The sequence below is a fragment of the Rhinatrema bivittatum genome, chromosome 8 (assembly GCF_901001135.1).
Source record: "Rhinatrema bivittatum chromosome 8, aRhiBiv1.1, whole genome shotgun sequence".
Lineage (NCBI taxonomy): Eukaryota > Metazoa > Chordata > Amphibia > Gymnophiona > Rhinatrematidae > Rhinatrema > Rhinatrema bivittatum.
Window position 1 is genome coordinate 264,546,371 of NC_042622.1, and position 22,531 is coordinate 264,568,901.

General features: G+C 45.9%; 1 protein-coding gene across 2 annotated transcripts in view; it reads right to left on the minus strand.

Moving 5' to 3' along the window:
* Window positions 1-337: 337 nt before the first annotated feature.
* Window positions 338-22,531, minus strand: part of ZBTB3 (zinc finger and BTB domain containing 3) — a 37,319-nt gene continuing 15,125 nt past the window's right edge. The window contains exon 2 of one of the 2 annotated variants that reach the window (XM_029614882.1): window positions 338-2,605. In XM_029614882.1, coding sequence (XP_029470742.1) covers window positions 1,179-2,555 — 1,377 coding nt within the window. In that variant the 5' untranslated portion in view covers window positions 2,556-2,605 and the 3' untranslated portion in view covers window positions 338-1,178. The remainder of the gene's footprint in view (window positions 2,606-22,531) is intronic. The other variant, XM_029614883.1, reaches the window with a different exon arrangement.

The window sequence follows — 22,531 nt, forward strand, 5'->3', positions numbered from 1 at the left end:
TAGGTGGTCTGCGAGCCCATTGTCTACCACCCAGCGGGGCAGCTGCCCTGGCAGGGAACGCCCGGGTGGCCTGGGAGCAGATGTTTGCCCCAGCAACCCGTCTTATCAAGCAGGGGGAGCCTCGCCAGCCACCCACACTTGGAAGCAGCACTGCTGCGGTACCCTCTGTCCCCTTTATCCCCCCTCCCCGGGGTATCGTCCTTTCCTCACGCTATCATGCCCCTCCCCCCAATCCCACACTATTACAGTACTCTCCCCCCCCCCCCCCCATCACATAATTCTTAAAACCATTTATTAACTGACTAAAGTAAAAAAAAAAAAAAAAAACACACTCCCCAGGGGCTTCTCAACCTTGCAGAAGTGCAGCAGAGCTCGCTGGCACAACCAGTCGGCACCGTTAAAACCAGTACCACACTTAAAAACACCAACCTGCACCAGAGGGGGGGGGGGGGGGCGGGGGGCAGTTCCTGGCCGTGCGCACTATCATTCCCCCCCCCCCCCCCCTCTCCCAGACGCCTCCTCTCTTAATGTGGCTGAAGGGACGACAGCTGTCAGGCAGCCGGTTATAGCGGGGCTTACCCGCATAAACCGCTTGGAAAATTGTCCCTCTTAGCATCGGGAAATGTTCCGCCCGCCGAGGACTTGTTTCCCCCCATTAGAAGCTAAACTGTATCTGTTCTGGTGGTTTTGGAAAAGAAAGAAAAAAAAAAAAAGGCATTGCAATGACATTTTAGTAAAGAGAGGCAGGTAAACTAAATCATGGCCTGTCTAGGAGATTAAAGGGCCGGCGTCCTGGCCAGGAGGATGGCTCAGGTTTGCATCCCCGTCTGCTTTAGCTTCTAGCGCTACTGAAGAGACTTCAAAGGCTGCTCCAGCCTTTCATTTTAACATTTTTTTTTGACCCCCCGCTGAAGATTATCTCCCTCCCCCCCCCCGCCCCTTGTCCCAACAACTGGAAACTCTTTTTCTGGGCAAGGGCGGGAACTGGGTAAGAGCAGAGCAAGGTGACTGCCAGGGCTGCACAGAGACACTTTCCCCTCTGCAGGGGGGGGGGGGGGGCGGGCGGGCAGTCCTGTCCGGAAAGGCAGAGGGAATTTCAGTCCACTGGAGAAAAAGACAAAACAAACGGCCGGGGTTTGTGGAAAGAGCCAGACAGAACCCTGCCCGGTCCAGTCCCCTTACAAGGGACTCTCCTCCAGGTCCGGCTTTGGTTTTTTGCTCGCCAGGTCCTCGTTGTGGGCTTTGCGGATGTGCCTGTACAGGTCCCCCGACTGCGTGTAGCTCCTCATGCAGTAGCGGCACTCGTAGGGGCGCTCCCGCGTGTGCACGGTGGCGTGCCGCCGCAGCGTGTAGGAGCAGGAGAAAGTCTTCCCGCAGGTCTTGCAGGTGGGCACGTCCTCCGTGAAAATGCTGAAGTTGGGGTGCCCCTCATAGTCCTGCAGGTACATCTGATCGTGGAGCGGGGGCGTCGCCATGTTGGCGTAGGGCTGCGTGCCCTGCACGGAAATCATGTGGTAGGGCATGTGCTCCTGGGCCATGAAGCCTTCCTGCGAGGGTCCCTCCTCCATGGCCGCGCCCTGCTCAAAGCCCTCCACTTGCCTTCCGCAGCTGCCCCCCGAGGCCCCTTCCCCTCCGGGGGGCTGGAAGATGCTCTCAATCCTCATCTCCATGTTCCTGTAACGCAGCTGCTCGGCCGCATCCAGCTCCTCATCGGAAATCACGATGGCTTCCACTTTAACCTTAATGGGCTCAGGCTCCAGCTCCTTCTGGTAAAATTCTTCCGCGCGGCGTGGCCTGCTCTCTGCCGCGGAGCTCTCGGTAGCGGTGTCTGCGCCGGGTGGCGTTTCCTCTGGGTTCAGGGGGGGGAAATAGTTGGGGGCGACGGTTTCGGTGGAGCTGCTGGGGCTGGGGAGCGAGACCTCCGGCATGGCAGGGAACGACGCTCGGGCGGCAGGGATCTGAGGCGGGTCGCCCTCCATGCCGGGCTGGGTGGTGTCCGCCGCATCAGCGGTCAGCACCGCCAGCCCTGCCTTCTCTGGAGAGCGGGTGCTTCGGGCTGCCTCCTTCTGCCTCTTGAATTCCTCACAGGACGGCTGCGCCGGGTTCTGCGTCTTGCACCGGGACGTGCTGGGCAGGACCTCCGAGCTGCCCGCCGGCTCCTCTTCCCGCTTGGTGCTGTCGGCCTCGGCCATGGCTCGAGCCTGCAGCTTCTTCTTGCATACTTTAACTATGTCATTCATGTGCAGGTAGCTGGCTGCGGCCAGCACATCTTCCACAGGAGTGCTGTGAAAGGAGAGCATGCCCTCGTACATGAACTCCAGCAGGAGGCCGAAGGCCGGCGCGGTGACAATCTCGCTGTTGATGAACACCAGGTCTCTCTTGTCCAGCCGCTCCTTGTAGAACATGTGGAAAAAAGTGCTGCAGGAGGCCAGGACAGCCCGGTGAGCGAGGAACTGAGTGGTCCCGACCAGCACGGTGCAGTCGCACAGGAAGCCCTGATGCCTCTGGTCCCGCAGGCTCTGCAGCAGCTGCTTGCTGTGGTCAGGAAACTCCATGACGGACGGCCGCCTTCAGACGTTCAGGCCCACAGCCAGCATTGCCTCTGCTAGGCAGAAAGAGAGAAAAGCAAGGGTTCAGCAATAGACAGGCGCATATGCTTCCTGATCCTTTGACTAGATTTTAATTCAATAAACCCCTAAATCCAAAATTGTTCTAGCATGTAGATTCCTGACACAGAGAGTGGGATTGCCTTGTTGATACCTTGTATATCCCCCATCCCCTGCAAAGGCTGTAACAACCATCACTCTTCTGCAAGGCCTTGACATATAACATTGGTTTCCCCCATTTTGAAATGTTACTTTTGCTTATATTTTAATTGTATGTATGAATTGATTGATTGTATGTTTATGTAGTTATAATTTTATTTTCGTCTTTTCAATTATATGAATGTGATTTTTTATTTTTTTTTGACTTATATTTACTTATATTGTACATTGTCTTGGTTCTTAATGGGAAGAAAGGCAATTTTATTCCATTTAATAAAACCAAACTAACTAAAGGGCATCTGACCTGACAAATCCAACTGGGACCATTCCCGGGATCTTGGATGACAGGTGACAAAGGTTAAAAGTGGTGGGCGGCAGAGGGGACAGGGTCCTGGGTTTAAAGATAATGGGGTTCCCCCAAGTAATAATGAAGCCCCCTCCAGGTTCTGTGGCCCCCCCACTCCCAGCGATGCCCTTCCCCTCGCAGGGCAGTGTAGACCCTCTGCCCCTGCTGCAAGAATGCTAGGGAGGTTAGCTCCTCCCACCCTCCCACCCCCTCCAATGCAGAAGCCAAATCTTCACCTGCACAAAGCATCTGCAGTGGCTCCGCCCCTTTTTTTTTTTTTGGTTCACTGCTGAGCCTCCATGTTCCCCTCTGATTGGCAGATGCTCCCTTTTCAATTACCCGCTGGCGGGAAGCTCACGGGACCAGGGGGAGGGGGGGGGGGGGGAGCAGGCAAGGGCACGTGAGTTGGAACAGACCTGAGCAAAGCAGTGGTGAACACGTCGCATCTCGTGAGCACAACCAATGTGACGTACTTATGACGAGTACTACAACGACGACTTTTAAAAAATACGTTTCATTAATAAAGGCTACAAAAGACAGGTATGACCCGAGGCGGCCAATGCAGCTAAGTGACAGAGCCAGGATCAGGTATGTGATCCATGTGCTTGGTAAGGTGGGGAGGGGTGGAGATTCAACATGGCTGTGACAGACTGGAACCCAAGCCAGATCCATTGTGTGACATGGGAGGGAGGTGGGACCAAGGCACTGTTACCAGACCTATGTGCTGGTCATATTCATGCAATAAGTTTAACGTTAGCACAATCTACGATCAATAATGTTGAGATTACTTACCTGATAATCTCGTTTTCCTTAGTGTAGACAGATGGACTCAGAACAAATGGGTATAGTATGCTCGTGCTAGCAGTTGGAGACGGATCTGACGTCAGCACGGGTATATATACCCCCACAGGAAGCGTAGCAACTTAGTAATCTTCCTTGCAAAAGCTGTTATGGATGTGTGTACTGACGCTCAGTGAAATAGTGAAACAGGATTCCCCTGACCGATTGATAGTAGCTGGAGACCGCCAGCATTCCCAACCGGAAGGCGTTGACACCTGGTAGAGTGTACGCTCTTATGGAAACAGATGACATGGCTTACCTTGAATCGGTGAAACCCATGTACACAGGCAGCTGGGTGGAATGCTGAGTACATTTTATTTATTTTTAATTTTTATATACCGGAATTCCTGTATGCAATACAAATCAATCCGGTTTATAAGTAACAAAAAGGTTGCCCTGGTCTGGGAGGTTAGACCGGGGTTTTTTACATAGAACATTGAACAATTTTACATAGAACATTGAACAATAACAATCAACCAATGAACATTTTTACAAGGAACAATGAAAGTATCAATAATAATTAACAAATAATAAATAACCTTGTTTGTGTTTTGAATAGTATGTGTGTGTTCCCCTTTTTTTTTTACAATGGACTTTAGTAGCGTATATCGACTGCAGTAAACGGTTATATAATATGTCCTCTGTTAAATGACTGTTAAATAGGCATTGCGAATGAGCAAGTACGTGTAAGAAATTAAGTGTCAAGCTATTCGTGACACCCTACAATGGTTGGATCTGAAATTCAGGAGGAGGTGCTTAGTTACACTCTGTGAATTGGAATGCTTGCCTGAAGAGCCAGGTTTTTAACCTTTTTTTGAATTCTGGTAGATTGGGTTCGAGTCGTAGGTCTGGTGGGAGCGCATTCCATTGGTGTGGTCCTGCCGTGGAGAGTGCTCTTTTTCTTAGTGTTGATTTGGCAGGAGCTGCGACTAATGTGCCTTTGTAGGCGCTTCGGATGGGTCTGGAAGATAAGTGTGGCTGAAGTTGAATTTGTAGAGATATAGGTGCGGCGTTATGGATTGCTTTGTGAATGATGGTTAAGGTTTTACATAGGATTCTCTGTTTGATGGGTAGCCAATGGAGGTTGCTCAAGATGGGGGTAATATGGTCTCTTCTATTAGGGTTAGTTAGGATTCTGGCTGCGGCATTTTGTACCATCTGTAGGGGTTTGATGCTGTTAGAGGGGAGGCCAAGTAAGATTGAGTTGCAGTAATCAAGTTTCGAAAAAATAATGGATTGAAGAACGAGGCGAAAGTCATTGAAGTGAAGGAGTGGCTTTAGCTTCTTTAGGACCTGTAGTTTAAAGAAGCAATCCCTGGTGGTTGTGTTAATGAATTTTTTTAGGTTAAGTTGGTTGTCAAGCCATGCTCCTAGATTCCTGACGTCTGCAGAGAGCTCCATGTTTTGTGCCAAGCTGTGTGCGTGGGTGTTCGGTTTGTGAGAAATCAGTAGCAACTCTGTTTTGCTGGAGTTTAGAATTAGGTTCATGCTGGAGAGTAGATGTTTAATTGGTTGAAGACAATTCTCCCAGTAGGCGACGGTTTTTTGAATTGATTCTGTGATGGGGATGAGGATCTGGATGTCATCTGCATAGAGGTAATGAGTAAGCTTGAATTGTGATAGGAGATGGCAGAGGGGGAGGAGGTAAATGTTGAACAGGGTGGGAGAGAGGGATGAACCTTGTGGTACACCTTGGTCTGATAGGATGGGGTCAGATTCCTTGTTGTTAATTCTGACCTTGTAAAACCTGTTTGATAGGAATGATTTGAACCAACTGAGAGCTGTGCCTTTGATTCCTATGTTTGATAATTGTTCTAGTAGTTGTGAGTGATTTACCATGTCGAACGCTGAAGATAGGTCTAACAGGACCAGTAAGAAAGACTGTTTTTTCTCCAGGTTCAAAAGTAAATTATCAGTGAGAGAAAGCAAAAGAGACTCTGTGCTTAGTGATTTACGAAAACCATATTGTGCAGGGGAAAGAATGTTGTGCTCCTCGAGATATTCGGAAAGTTGTTTATTTACGGCTTTTTCCATCAGTTTGGAGATCAGGGGCAGGTTTGCAATGGGTCTGAAGTTGGCTGGGTCCGTGGGTGATGCAGTCGGTTTTTTCAGTAGGGGTTTGAGGATTGCGAGTTTTAGTTGATTAGGAACTGTGCCCATGGCTAGAGAGGTATTGATGATTTCAGCAATAGGTTTTGCGACGGTGCTAGGGATGGCGGTGAGCAGATTAGTAGGGAGTGGGTCCGAGGGATGTGCAGATGGTTTAATTTTTTTAAGTAAATTTTCAATCTCCATGGCTGATGTGGGCTCGAATGACTCTAGTCTAGAATTCAGCGTGGGTAGGTATGTGCTATGAGGTGTTGGAAGAGTTTGATGAGTTGTAAGGGAGCTAGTAAGGTTTGATATTTTTGTCTTGAAGTAAGTGGCTAATTCATTGGCTTTGCTGAGCGCTAGTTGGTCTGGAATGGAAGGTGGCGTTGGTTTGGTGAGAGATGAGACGTAAGAGAATAAAGCTTTAGAGTCGAAGATGAAGTTATGAATTCTTTTTGCATAGAAGTCCTTTTTTGTTTTGTGTATGGCGTTTCTGTAGGTGTTGAGGGTGGCTTTGTAGTCCAGTCTGGATGTGGGTGAAGGGTTGTTTCTCCAGCTTTGTTCTTTGTTTCGTAGTTTTTGTTTTAGGGTTTTGAGTTCCGGGGTGAACCACGGTTTTCTGTTGTCTCGTGCCGGTTGGATTACTTTTGAGGAGGTTGGGCAGAGTTGGTCCGCTATTTTGTTCGTGAGTTTGATCCATGAAGTGGTGGCTGTGTTGGCGTCTGAGAGGTCTATTTGTTTGAGATCTTTAGTGCATTGTTCGGTGAGTAACTCCAGTGAGCATGGTTTCCTGAAATGAATGATGGTTTTGGATATGTTTGGAGGTGGTGTGTTTTTCATTTTGAGAGTTGTGTCTATGATCTGGTGGTCTGACCAGGGGATTGGCGTGCAGGTGGGATTGGTATGGATGGACCAGCTCTCGTTGATAAATATGAGGTCTAATGTATGACCTGCTTTGTGAGTGGGCCCGCTGATTATTTGTGAGAATCCAAGGTGACTGAGGGAGGTGAGGAAGGTTTCGCAGTTAGTGGATTGAGGGATGGAGTCCACGTGCATGTTGAAGTCTCCCAATATGATGGTTGGTTTGTCTGAATTTAAGTGTTTGGCTATCATCTCTATTAGAGGGGAGGGGTTAGCCTCTAGAGTTCCTGGTGTGGCGTAGATGAGGAATATTTGTAGATGTTGAGATTTGAATATGGAGCATTCTAGTTTTGAAGTGGAGTATGATAGTTGTAGGGTTATGCCCAATTGTTTTTTTTGCAGCAAGTAGAATTCCTCCTCCTTTCTTTTTCGGTCTAGGTATTGAGAAAAGGTCGAAGGATTGTGTTGGAAGTTGGTTTATTAAAGATATGTCAGTGGGTTTTAACCAGGTTTCTGTTATTGCACATATGTCAGGGTTGTTGTCAATAAGGTAATCATTGAGAAGGTGCATTTTTTTGGAAAGTGACTGTGCATTGAATAAGGTTAAAGTAAATAATGAGAGGCCTAGGAGTTGTGTAATGGGAGATGTCATGATGTTGATGAGTCTTTGTTGTCTGGGTGTCTGAATGGGGTCTGGTGGAGAGTTATTTCTGGGTTTTCTCTTGAGTATGGGGATGGAGTAGCTGTGTATCATTGTATGCTGATTTGCTAGGGTTATGATTAGGGGTACGTCTGTAACTGGGTACGTTCAGAATCTGCTAAGATGGCTGCTGGAACTGTTGGAATGGAATGGATGCTTTGAGGGTTGGAATGGATGCTGGAATGGATGCTGGAACTGCTGGGATGGATGCTGGAAAGGATGCTATGAGGGTTGGGGTGGATGTTGGAATGGATGCTGGAGCTTCTGGGATGGATGCTGGAATGGATGCTGGAACGGCTGGAATGGATGCTGGAACTGCTGGAATGGATGCTGGAATGGATGCTGGAACTGCTGGAATGGATGCTGGAAAGGATGCTATGAGGGTTGGAGTGGATGCTGGAATGGATGCTGGAAAGGATGCTATGAGGGTTGGAGTGGATGCTGGAATGGATGCTGGAACTGCTGGAATGGATGCTGGAATGGATGCTGGAATGAATGCTGTGAGGGCTGGATTGAATGCTGATTTGTTTTGATGGACGCTGGGGGTTAGTAAAGGGTGCTATATTGTGGCTGGAATGGATTGGTTGAGGTGATTGGCAGGGGTTGGTGCGTGATGGCTTTATCCGGTCCGAAAAATCCGTTTGTCCATAGCCATTGGCATTTGTGTAAGTTATCGTGTCATCTGTGGACAAGGATCGTGGCTTCCTTGGGGCTGAGACGAAGGGGCGAGACAAAGGGGCAGGCCCCTTTGTCGCGCTCCTTAGGCGCGCGACGCACGGCGTGCAGCGCCGGGCTGAATCGAATTTAAAGCCCCTCTGGGCTGGCTCCGATTGGAGGCTGGCTTCGGCGGGCGGGGCTTCGAATCGCGGCGATTTTTGGCGCGGATGTGAGATTTGAAAAGCTTTAAAAGAACTTAGCTTTTGCCTTGCTGTCTGCGCTGGGCTTCCCGGGTGAGGAGTGTATTTTCCTGACCTTCCCCCGGCGGGGCTCGGCGCCGATTGCGCAGGCCTTATCCTCAGGAAGTGGCAGCGCTGGAAAGGAGATGGCGCCGGGCTGAATCGAATTTAAAGCCCCTCTGGGCTGGCTCCGACTGGAGGCTGGCTTCGGCGGGCGGGGCTTCGAATCGCGGCGATTTTTGGCGCGGATGTGAGATTTGTCTACACTAAGGAAAACGAGATTATCAGGTAAGTAATCTCAACATTTCCTGTCGTGTAGCCAGATGGACTCAGAACAAATGGGATGTACAAAAGCTTTACTCCCAGCCTTGGCGGGAGGCTGCCTGAGGACCATGTAGGACCGCCCTCGCAAATGCTGTGTCCTCCCTGGCCTGGACATCCAGACGGTAGAACATGGAGAAGGTATGGAGGGAGGACCACGTCGCCGCTTTACAGATTTCTGCAGGCGACAGCATCCTGGATTCTGCCCAAGATGCCGCTTGTGCTATGGTAGAATGAGCCTTGACTTGTAGAGGCGGAGACTTCCCGGCCTCCACGTAAGCTGCTCTGATAACTTCTTTAATCCAGCGGGCGATGGTGGGCCGCGAGGCCGCTTCCCCTTGTCTTTTCCCGCTGTGCAGGACGAACAGATGGTCCGTCTTTCGTACGTCTTGTGTCATTTCCAGATATCTGGGCAGTATTCTGCCTATGTGGAGATGGCGTAGCAGACGCCCTTCTTCAGATTTCTTCAAACCCGCCATGGTAGGCAAGGATATAGTTTGGTTAAGGTGAAATTGTGAGACCACTTTAGGTAGAAAAGAGGGAACCGTGCGAAGATGGATAGCCTCTGGAGTGATTCTCAGAAAGGGATCACGGCAGGAAAGTGCTTGTAGCTCTGAGACGCGGCGTGCTGAACACACCGCCAATAAGAACACCATCTTCAAGGTTAGAGAACGGAGAGACAGGCCCCGAAGGGGTCTGAAGGTGGATCCCGCGAGGAAATCCAAAACAAGGTTGAGGTTCCACAACGGTACTGGCCACTTCAGTGGTGGACGAATGTGCTTAACTCCTTTCAGGAAGCGAGACACATCTGGATGCGTGGCAATGGTCTTGCCATCCCTCCTGGGACTATAGCAAGACAGTGCAGCCACCTGAACTTTGATGGAACTGAGGGAGAGACCCTTCTGAAGCCCATCTTGCAGGAAATCCAGAACCATAGGGATTGTGGTCGCATGTGGATTGGTGCCCCGAGTGTCGCACCATGCTTCAAATATTCTCCAGATCCTTACGTAGGTGAGGGAAGTGGAAAACTTGCGGGCTCGGAGGAGTGTATCTATCATGGGCTCCAAGTAACCTCTTTTCTTCAGTCTAGCCCTCTCAATGGCCAGACCGTAAGAGAGAATTGAGCCGGATCCTCGTGGAGGATGGAACCTTGACGTAGGTGGTCCCGGCGAGGAGGCAGGGGAAGGGGCTCCCCTGCCAGTAGTCTTCTCATGTCCGCGTACCAGGGTCTTCTTGGCCAGTCTGGTGCCACTAGAAGAACTAGGCCCCGGTGTTTCTGAATCTCCAGAGATACCTGTTGGCTTCTGGTTCCGCCCTGACGGTTGACGTATGCTAAAGTGCAAGAGTCCTCACCTAGAAGCCTAGGAGGATCCACCTGGGAGGCAGCTGCACTGGGAAATGTTGCCCCAAAGGGTAATTTCCTCAGGAGCCAAACAGGTTCAGACCAGGCCAGGGCCGAATGCAGACAGTGGAAGGTTCTGAAGTCCAAAGTCCATGTACACTTGTCCACAGCTGTTGGAGACAGAGACTACTGGCAAGGCCTATGACCACTATCCCTTTTATGACAAAGAGTGAAATCATGAAGGGGGTGGGCCCTCTGTTTCTGGCAGCTGAGGAATGGGGAAATCCAAAGTGTAATGGACTAGTCTAGCAGGCAAAAGGGAATGGCCAATTTACGCATTATGATAAGAAAGGGTGAAGACTGGAATGGTGGTTAAGGTGATATCAGCAAGGCATAGGCATGTTCTCTGGCTATGGCCCCCTCCTCCTGCCTATATAAATGCTTGTAAAACAAAGTAGTGTGGTTGCTGTGTTAGTCCACTTGAATGCATAAAAGTAAAGATTAACAAATTAAAAAAAAATGTTTAAATCGTATTACCTTATTTGTTTTGTAACCTTTACTTTCATGTACTGTATAAATCCTTCTCAGCAAGCTGAGCTCAGAGAAGAGAATGGGGCCTGGGCTGGCCTGGAAAATATGATGATGTAGTGAGGCAGAAGTGTGCTCTTCAGATAATTGCCCCCCCCCCCCCACACCCCCATCCCCAAATAAATGCTTTACAGAATGGCACAGCATGGGTTACAATAATACTAAGGTTTCCAAATGGCGAAATTTGCTCTTACCTGATAATTTCCTTTCCTTGAATCCAATCAGTCCAGTCCAGATGAATGGGTTATGCCCATCAACCAGCAGCTGGAGACAGAGATCCACAGGTTCGCTGATATCACATCTGTGCCGACCTCAGCCTTACTCATAACAAGCCAATTTCCATACAATGTAAAACCCCTTAAAACCAGAGGGCTTTCCAGAATCACAGATAGGAAACATAACAGAAAGAGAACTATATACAAACTGTAACCCACTAGTTACCAGGAAGAGAGTCCCACACAGCACTGGCTATCATAGGGCACTGAAAAAAACCCATACTTGGCAGAATAGTAGGGTGGGTTCTGGACTGGTTTGACTGGATTCAAGGAGAGGAAATTATCAGGTAAGAGTAAATTTCTCCTTGCTCTTCATCCAGGCAGCCCAGACCAGAGGATTGAGATGTACCCGAGCTATTTCATAATAAGCCAACCCAGCTCTTAACACTTCCCCCACAAAAGAAACATCCTCTCGTGCCCTGATGTCCAAATGATAATGCTTGGCAAAGAAATGTAGAGAAGACCATGTGGCTGCCTTACAGATTTTGTGGAGAAACCAAACATAAATATGCCCATGATTTGCTTAGGTAAAAGCTTCCCTTTATCTACGTACACCACCATAATAACCACCTTAATACAACATGTAATAGAAACTGCTTCCCCCTTCAGGAGGATTATTGCACAGCACAAAGGGGGATCAGATCTTCGAAAGTCATTTGTAATTTTCAGGTACCTCAAAATTAACCTCTCCACACATATTTATTTAGATATATATATACATATCCATATCTAAATAAATGTGTGTGGAGAGGTTAATATTTAGATATATATACATATCCATATCTAAATAAATGTGTGTGGAGAGGTTAATATTTATTTAGATATTTTATCTATTTAAGGCTTTTATATACCGACTTTCTTGATACAAATCAAATCAACTCTGTTTACATAGAACTAAGCATAGATTATAACCAAACAATCAACAAATGACAATTTAAAGGAGCGAAAAGTTACATTATAACAAGGGTGCCCTAACTGGGAGAATGAAAAAAAGAGGGGGAGAACAAAGATAAATTACTATATACAATAGAATATACCTGTGAGCATGATTAGTAATTAGATTAGTAAAAAATGATTAGTAATTTAGATATATATATATACATATCCATATCTAAATAAATGTGTGTGGAGAGGTTAATATTTATTTAGATATATATATATACATATCCATATCTAAATAAATGTGTATGGAGAGGTTAATATTTATTTAGATATATATATATATATACACATATCCATATCTAAATAAGTGTGTGTGGAGAGGTTAATATTTATATATATATATATATACATACACATATCTAAATAAATGTGTGTGGAGAGGTTAATATTTATTTAGATATGTATATATATATATATGTATATATATATATATATATATATATATATATATATATATATATAAATAAATGTGCGTGGAGAGGTTAATATTTAGATATATATATACATATCCATATCTAAATAAATGTGTGTGGAGAGGTTAATATTTAGATATATATATACATATCCATATCTAAATAAATGTGTGTGGAGAGGTTAATATTTATTTAGATATATATATACACATATCCATATCTAAATAAATGTGTGTGGAGAGGTTAATTTTGAGGTACCTGAAAATTACAAATGACTTTCGAAGATCTGATCCCCTTTGTGCTGTGCAATAATCCTCCTGAAGGTGGAAGCAGTTTCTATTACATGTTGTATTAAGGAGGTTATTATGGTGGTGTATGTAGATAAGGGGAAGCTTTTATATATATATTTATTTGATATATATACACACACATACACACCCACATCCTTCCCTCCACCTGATTCAAGTGAAGACATCATCTTCGGAAGAAAAGAATGGATGGGCAGACTGAATGGACCATACGACCTTTTTCTGCCATCATCTTTCTATATTATTGTACAGATCTGGACCATATCCCTTGAAATCATCAAAACGGGTTCCCAGCAGGAAAGCAATTGCAACTCCAAAATTCTCCTCGCAGAACTAATGGCCACATAAAAAAAAAAAAAAACCTTCAAAGTGAACAATTTCAGAGAGATTTCCTGCATTGGCTCAAAACTCGCACAGACTAAGAAGTCAAGAACCAAATTCAGATCCCAAGATGGAACAGGATCCCTCACTAGCAGCCTAATGTGTTTAATTTCAGAAAATAAAAAATATCCAGATAAGACGACAAAGGCTTCCCCAAAACACAACCGCAATAGCATGAGATCGCCACTACTTGCACCTTCAAGGAATTAAGAGGCAAACACAATCAATTTATCTTGCAAAAGACATGGGATTGATGCATTCCTGGGAGCCAACATCCTTGAGAAACACAATTGCTCAAATTATTCCAGACCTGAGTATAAGCCAAAGAGATAAGAGAACATCCTGGCCTTCAAAAGAGTATTCATCACCTCAGTCTTGACTAAACTCAACCTCTCAAGGACCAAACCATAAGACATAACTGATCCGGATCTTCATGCAGAATAGGGCCCTGAGAAAGCACATCCCTGTGTAGAAGAAGCTGAAACAGCTTTCTATCCAGCAAACAAATGAGATCCGCGCATCAGGGATACCGAATCCCTGATATACCAAAGCCACTGGAATCACTAGACCCAGACTGTGCACAATCCTGCAAAGGATTCGCCCCACCAAAAGAGAGGTAGGAAAGACAAAGAACTTACTCTAATGGCCAATGCTAGACCAAGACATCTAGACCCAGCAACCCCAGCTGCCTAACCGAGACACTTTCAAATTCATGCCCATTGCCATCAGGTCTAGAAGTGGAGGACTTCATCTCTGCACAATTAGATTGAACACACTCGTGACCATTCTCAGAGTTTGATCACATGGTGGATGAGAAATTCAGCTTTAGTATGTTCCACTCCTATGATGAGAGGCAGAGATTGTTTGCAGATTCTTCCCACTCATTGAATCAACAAATATACTTCCTCCAACACCTGAGGGCTCCTGGTACCCCTCAATGATTTACATATGCCACCACTGGCATTGTTGGACATAGCTCTGACAGTTTGACCCATGAGCAGAGACATGAAACTCTGGAAGGTCAATCGACTGATGCACCACTTTGACTTCTCTGCCATCCACCGACCCTGAATAAATTGGCCCAGTCAATGAGCTCTCCCACCAGAGAGACTGGCATCCCAACCTCCAAATTCCTGTGAGTCAACTACCTCTACAGATTCACTCTGACCTGATCAGACACCAGCAATCATCTAAATAGTCCTGTGAATGCGAGTCCCACCTGGACAACAAGACTTTCTGAAGAGGATACATGAAAGCCCTCTCTCAGGTCACCAGATCTAATGCTGCTGTCATGGAGCCCAGAATTTGTAAATAAATCCCATACCATAGGAGCCCTTAAAGACATCAAGGGCAAGTCTGCCAGTGCATCTTCTGAATCCATACCTCTGTTAAAACGAACCCAACCTATGCCAGAGTCAAAGAAGCCCCAGATACTCTAGGGACTGGGAGGGCAGTAAGCAGCTCTTGGAGAAAGTCACCAAGTACCCCAAAGACTGCAACAATTCCACCACCCTTTTGGTGAACGTTCCGATTTCACCCTTAGCCAATCGTCCAAAAAAGGGTGTACCAAAATGCCTTCCTTCTGTAAGGCCACTGTTACCACTACCAATTTTGAAAAGGTCCTTGTGGCCTCCCAGAACTGTAAAATGAAGAAACATTTGATGACCTTTCTGTATTAGAATGTGAAGATAAACTTCTGTGAGAACCAAGGACATCAAGAATTCTCCCTATCCCACTTCAGCATCACCATTTATTTAAATAAAGTGGGATACCAGGATAGACTTATTAAGCTGCTTTAAATCAAGAATGGGACGAAAAGATCCATCCTTTTTGGGGACCATGAAGAAGATGGAATACATCACTGACCCCTGTCTCGGAACTGGGATGACTGCCTGAAAGCAGCATATTGACTGAACTGCCACTTTCTTCTTGGCTGCATGACAAGGAGAAACCATAAAAGCATCAGAGAAAGGGCAAGAAAATTCCCGAGCGTAACCCTCTCAAACCCAATAATCAGAAGTAATTTGGACCTAACTCTGGTAAAACTTGACAAATAGCTGCCAATGTCCTATACCAAAAGGTTGAGTCCTCCAGAACTCATTCAGAATCATGGGAGAATCCTGATGCACCTCAGGGTCCATTCTTTCTACATCTCTTTGTAGTGCAAAAGAACTGAAACTTCCCAAAGGATTGTGACCTCTGTATATAAGAAGAACTCCCCTGCTTAAATCTTCGAGAATCACAAAACATATTATGGGCCTGTGAAGCACACAACAAATCTCTAGGCCTATTCTCAGGAAGCTTGGCTCCTTGGAATTACCCCAAGCCTTGATCATCTTTTCAAGATCCTTTCCAAACAAAAGATTTCCCTTAAAGGGGAACTCAGTCAAATTAGAATTAGAAATTGAGTCTGCCAACCAGTTATGCACTACAGCAGCCTCCTTACTGCTACTATGGAAGCCATACATCTGGCAGAGGTACGCACAGAATCAAAGGAAGCATCAGCCAGATATGCAATATCAAGCTCAAGTTCCATGTGGGAAATATCTTCTACAGCCTCGTTACCGTGCCAAATACAAACCAGACCTGGCAACGATACAACTGCAGGCTGCAATTTCCAGATCCATACTAGCAGCCTCAAAGGCCTGCCTCAAAACAAATTCAATCCTCAGATCCTGAGCATCTTTTAAGACTGTATTTCCTTCCACAGTAATGATAGTCCTCTTGTTAACAGAATATACCAATGCATTCATCTTATGGAATCTAAGCTTCTGCTCCTGGGCTACAAAGGGATACAATTTAGACAAAGAGCGATCCCTTTTAAAATGTTTTCAAGGGAGACCCACTCCAGATTGATTAAATCTTTTACCGTCCTATGCAGGGGAATGGGCCTAGATGGCTCCTGTAAACTTACAATAGGATCTAGGAGTGTATAGCAAAAATTTGTTTTGTTTAATTTTTCTGCTTTCATTTTTTGAAATTTTTTTTTTTTTTTTTTTTAGTGTGCACTAATTTTTAGTGCGCACTAATTTTTAGTGCACATTAATTGAAACGAAACAAAAAAAACAATGCACATCCCTAGTAGGATCCTCAATGGAAGATGATGTTTCTCCTACTTCTCCTCTGCAATATTCAGGGTACTTTAAACCAGAGAAATCAAGGAAGGAAGCTTCTTCCTATGGAATAAGCAGACCACAGAGGAACCAACTCTTGTTCCAAAGAGATTTCCCCTTCCTGCTCCCTTCCAGGAATCCAAAATTCCTCTAGGAAAATCTCCAAGCCTGAATCTCCATTTTCTATGTCAAAGTCATCCAAGCGTCTGACTTTGTTCTTTCCCTTAGAACAGGGGTGCTCAAACCAGTCCTTGGGCTTTAGGATCTCTCTAATGAATATGCATGGAGAAATTATTACTTGCCTGATAATGTTGTTTTCCTTAGTGTAGCTAGATGGACTCAGGATGGGTGGGTTATGCACCTCTGCCAGCAGATGGAAATGGAGCAAGTTGACGTCACAGTATATACACTCCTGCAGCGACTCAGCCTGCTAGTATTCTCTTCAAAAGCAACTTTGAACAGACTAGCAAAAAAAACAAAACAAAACTTGATTAAAAACACAGTCATTACTGTACTCAATCAAGAGGAAACACTTAACTCAGGTAATGAATGTATTATGTACCCCAATCTAGGGACTGGATGAACTCTTACCAATAAACCCCTGGAACACATAGCCCCAACTAGCGGACCATTAAACTAACCATGCGGCAGCCACGGGCAGGAAGCTGAGTCTACCTGTCTACATTAAGGAAAACAAAGTTATATGGTAAATAGTAATTTCTCCTTTCCTAGTGTGTAGACAGATGGACTCAGGACCAGTGGGATGTACCCAAGCTACCCCCAACTAAGGAGGGAGGCTGCCCGTGGTCCAGTCAACACCACAAGTGCCAAGGCTGTGGCCTCCCAGGCCTGCACATCCAGACGATAATACCTAGAAAAAGTGTGTAAGGAGGACCACGTCGCAGCTTGGCTAATGTCGATGAAAGACAACAATCTATCCTTCGCCTGTGACACTGTCTGAGCCTTAGTGGAATAAGCCCTAACCTGAGTAGGCAATGGCTTTTCAGCCTCACATATGAGCCCGTGGCTACCTCCTTAATCCAGCAAGCTATTGTAGCCCGTGAAGTTGGTTCACCCTGCCTCCTTCCACCATGAAGGACAAACAGGCAATTCGTCTTTTGGAAAGGTTTAGAAACCGCCAGACACGACATATCTCTTGAAATCCAAAGGACGCAACAGGCGATACTCTTCCGCTTCTTTTCCCTTATCCAAGGGAAGAGTAAGGAAAGGCAAGGAAATGGGCTGATTCAAGTGAAAATCCGAGACCACTTTAGGCAAGAAAGAGGGAACAGTATGCAGCTGTATCGCTCCTGGAGTCACCTGAAGAAACAGCTCCCGGCAAGACAAGGTCTGCAGCTTGAAAATTCGGCACGCAGAACATATCGCCACCAGAAACATTGTTTTCAAGGTCAATAGCCGCAAGGAAAGGTTACGCAACAGTTGAAACATAGGACCCACCAAGAAATTCAATACCAGTTTAAGACTCCACAAGGGAACTGGTAATCGCAAGGGGGGGACGAAGATGATTCACTCTCTTCAAGAAACGAGTCACATCAGGATGAAACAATAAGGATTCACCATTGACTTGGCCTCTGAAACAGGCAAGAGCTGCAATCTGTACCTTCAAGGAATTAAAGGCCAGCCCCTTATTTAACCTATCCTGCAAAAATTCCAAAATGAACAAGATCTTCACTGAATGAGGAAGAACACCTTGATCCTCACACCAAGCCTCAAACACTCGCCAAACCCGTGCATAGGTTAAGGAAATGGAGAACTTACGGCCTCGTAGCAAGGTGACAATCACCGCTAAAGAATAATCACATTCAACAAGCCAGCCCTTTCAAGGGCCATACTGTAAGACAAAGTAGAGTCAAATATTTGTGAAGGACAGGCCCCTGTTGCAACAGATTCTTGTGCGGCAGAAGACGAAGGAGAGTCTCTACCACGAGTCTTTGCAGATCCACATACCATGGTCTTCTGGGCCAATCCAGTGCCACCAGGAGCACCATCCCCCTGTGGTCTTCGATCATGCAAACTATTATACCCAACAGGGGTATGGGGGAAAGGCATATAGCAGCTTGTGTTCCAGCCAGACTTGTACAAGAGCATCGATACCCAAGGATATCAAATCTCTCCTGCGGCTGAAGAAGCGAGGAACCTTATTGCGAGAAGTTGCCAACAGGTCTAGGAATGGAAGGCCCCAGTAATCTATTATCAGCTGAAACGGCTTGTTCAACAACACCCATTCTCCCGGGTCTAGACTCTCCCAGCTGAGAAAGTCTGCTCTTTCGTTGTTTTTTTCTGCAATGTGAGAGGCCAAGATCATCTGGAGATGCCCTTCCGCCCATTCCATAAGTTGGTCTATTTCCAGCGACACTTGCTGGCGCTTGGTTTCTCCCTGCTGACTGATGTTAGCCACTGTCATTGCATTGTCCGACATTAATTCTTTTATTTATAGAATTTTATAATTTACAAGCATAACAATAGTTTGTAATGGAAATATGTGGAAAATCACAATTTACAAAAAAATAACTTCCAAGATAATTTTCAATAAACGAAGATAATTCCACTCCAAGCAGAAGTACAATAAAATTTCTTCTACTCCTCTCTCTTTTCTATTTAAGAGAGATTAAACCAAGAGAGAAAAAATTAACTCAGGAATAAAGGCTTAATTAACAAAGACATCCAGCGCTACTTAATTAACAATCATGGAAGCACAGGAGAGGAAGTGAGGGGCTTCCGGGACTCAACAAATGTTTTTAACTGTTCTGGAAGAAAAAAGATAAAACACTTGTCTCCTTTTTTAATTATACACTTGCAAGGAAAGCAAAGGAGGAAAGAAAATCCTAAAGAGACAACATCCTGACGAAAAGATAAAAAACCTTTTTGCCGAATTTGAGTAATATAGAGGCCAAATCAGGAAAATGTTTTACTGTTGAAGCAAAAAAACTTCTTAAAGTAAATTTATTACAATATTTAAATCTAAGGAGAAAATAAAGGAGACTAATAGAGATCCTCGATCAATCACCTCCAGAGGAGAATTTTCAAGAAAATTAGACAGATCATTTTGAAATGAAATATTATTAACTGCTAGTCTAGATGATCTAGGTTTGGGAAGAAAAAAACAAGTTAATCGATGGTAAATTTTCAGTTGTAAAACCCAAAACCTCTTGAAGAAATTTCTTCAGTGTAATATAGGGAATTTCTCCAGCTACCCTTCGGAAATTAAGAAACCGCAGGTTAAGGTTTCTAGCATTGTTCTCCAAGTGTTCAATACGTCTAGCAAGGGCCACACGAACTTTCACTGTGGCTACATTAAATTCCTGGACTTTCTTTACATTATCTTCCATCACAGAAACTCTAGAAGACACTAAATTGACGAGTCTGTATATCTGAAAGGTTCTGCTGAAATTTGGTTGAAAAATGATCCATCTTTACATTCAAGGTGTTTAATAAAGTCCCAAAGCCAGCCATAAGATCCCACAGGGCTTCCAAAGTCACCAACGCTGGGTGAGATGGAATCTTATAAAACTGACTGCTGTTGATATTCCCAGGTAGAGATGCTGACCATCCCATATCAGGCTCCAAATTTGTCTCTCTGGTTGTTAAAGTTAAACCCGGGAGACATACACCGGTTTACCCAGCGAAATTGAACGCTGTAGAGGCCCCATTCAGACGGTGAGTTGCGAAGAGAGGCTCCCTCAGCTACAGGCCCAAAAGTGACATCATCCCCTGGCATCCCAGAGGTGCTCTCAAACGCTTATTCTCTGTGTGGGTGGTGGCCGGAGATCCGGACTCAGGGATGCCTCCTCTGCCGGTGCTCGCAGCTCTCTCAAGCCGCCCCGCACATCAGGTTCCTCAGCTCCCAACAACGCTAGTAAGGACATAAATTGGGTGATTTCTAATTGCTGTACAGAAGAGGGGAAGGACTCCGAAGAATAAACACGGACCTTCCCCTTGCGATTGGAAGGTATTACGAGCTACCGCTCGAAGTTCCAGCAAGAAAATCAAAACAGCAAACACCACACATCCTCTCTACACCACCATCTTGACTCCTCCTCCCAGCCATTCTCTGCTACTGCGCATATCTCATTGTCTGACATTATTCGGACCACTTGACCCTGCAAGTCTGTCGCTGAACTGCAAACACGCCAACCGGACCATCCTGGTTTCCAGGCGATTGATGTTCCAGAGAGACTCTTCTGGGTTCCAGTGCCTTTGAGCCATTAGTTCTTGACAGTGCACTCCCCAACCCTGGAGACTTGCATCTGTCGTATCAACCAGTCCGGTGACGTCAGGGAAACATCCTTTCTCAGATGAACCTCCTGCAACCACCACTGCAGGCAAGAGCAGATTTCCCTCGGCAAGTGGAGATGAACCGAATAGTCCTGCGTCTGTGGGACAGCAGGGAGCGCTGACGAGGACGCATATGCACTCTTGCCCATGGCACCACTTCCAGGGGTGCCACTCTCAAACCGAGTACCTGAAGATAGAACCACACTGTCGGGCATATAGTGTTCACCAAAAGACACACCTGTGACATTTACTTCTGAGTCAGAGCTTCTGGCAGGAAAACTTCACCCTGCCTCATTTCAACAGGGTAGATTCTACTGCTTGCTTCTTCTGCGGGGAAGGGTACGGAGACTCCATGAACACATCCCAAGGAACTCTGCGAGATTCCAACGCAAATCCTTCTCGTATCACCTCCAGGACCCACTTATTTATTTTATTTATTTAAAAGTTTTTCAATACCGTCATTAAGTTATTTACCATCATAACGGTTTACAATAGGGCACAAATAGTAACAAATAACTTATACTTTACAAAAAGGTGCCATTAATAACCGGTAACAATTAAATTGTTATAGTCTACTTGATTTCTGACGTAAATTATCCGTTGATACATGTCTCTTGGGTGAGTACATGCGGTCTGATCTGATGTGATTTCGACCCACCACTGATAAATGAGAGCAAGACATCCCCCAATCTCTTTGTCTCCGGAGGTGGGTTGGCAAACCTTCATTATGAGGCTTGGGAGGATCCACCACCTGAGCCCGTGCCTCTCTTGGGTTGTCTGGGATGAAAGGACTGACACCTGCTGAAAGGCCGAGTCCTCTGACAGGTCAACCCTCTGAAGGGATGAAACCGCTTGGAACCCTTAAGACAATCCCTCATTCCAAAGGGGTGCTGCAACTGCTTCTTATCCTCCAGCAATCAAGGAACCGGGGATTCACCCCCACTTACTGGCCAGTTTTTCCAACTCGCTTCTGAACAAGAGGGAACCTTTAAACAGCAACCTCGCAAGATTAGCTTTGGAGGTTGCATTGGCCGACCAATCATGTAGCCATAATTGACATCTGGCCGCTATTACCGAAGCCACTCACATAGCCAAAGTACAGACCAAGTCGCAGCCTGCATCTGCTAACAAGGTGGCGGCGGGTTCCAGAACTGCTCTGGAGTTCACCCCAGAATCAACCTCCTGAGAGAGAATAAGACAAAAGCGAGCCATCAGGGAACAACAGGAAGCTATCTGCAATGTCATTGCCACTGCTTCAAATGCTTGTTTGAGAATGGCCTCAGTTCTATCATGCACATCCTTCAAGCCACTCCTCCCTCCATGGGAATAATCGTCCACTTAGAGATGACACAGACCAGTGCATCCACTTTCAGAAAATGCAACCGCTCTCTCACCGCTGGATCAAGGATGTACAGGCCTTCCATTGTTCAATCCCCTTTGAAATTTGCCTCCAGAGCATTTCATTCAAGATCAATAATTTCTTGAATGGTTTCCATAACAGAGAAAAAACAAGAGGCTTTATGCAAAGAAACCAAAATGGGATTCTTCTTTGGCTCAGACATGGAATCAGCCCCAGGTACTCCCAACATCTTCAAAGTCTGGGAAATCAGGGCCAGCAGTTCATCTTTATGAAAGAACTGCAACATGGTCTGATACGGTTCCAGTCCCGGAGGAATTTCCTCATCTTCCAGGGAGTCAGGCAGGATCTGTCTCATCATCAGTGCCATCCGGGTTCCTATCAGGAATACTCGCAGCTAACAGAGGCACGCTTCAGCGTTTAAACATAGGACTGGAAGAGGGAAGGGCCACTGGCTGAGGATCCGACCTGACAGGATTGGTCGAAGCTGAGGACTGAGCCTGAAGAAAGGATTGCAATCCTTGAAAAAAACTCTACCTAAGAAAAGGGAGAAGGATCCAGGCCAAAACCAGACAGTAATGAAGCAGGGCTCACTGAGCTTTCATCTCCTCCAGAGGATCAAGTCAAGGGAGTTCCAAGGTCCAGCGTACCTCCAGACAAATCCTTAGCCAGACCATCATCAGGCTGGGAAGAACC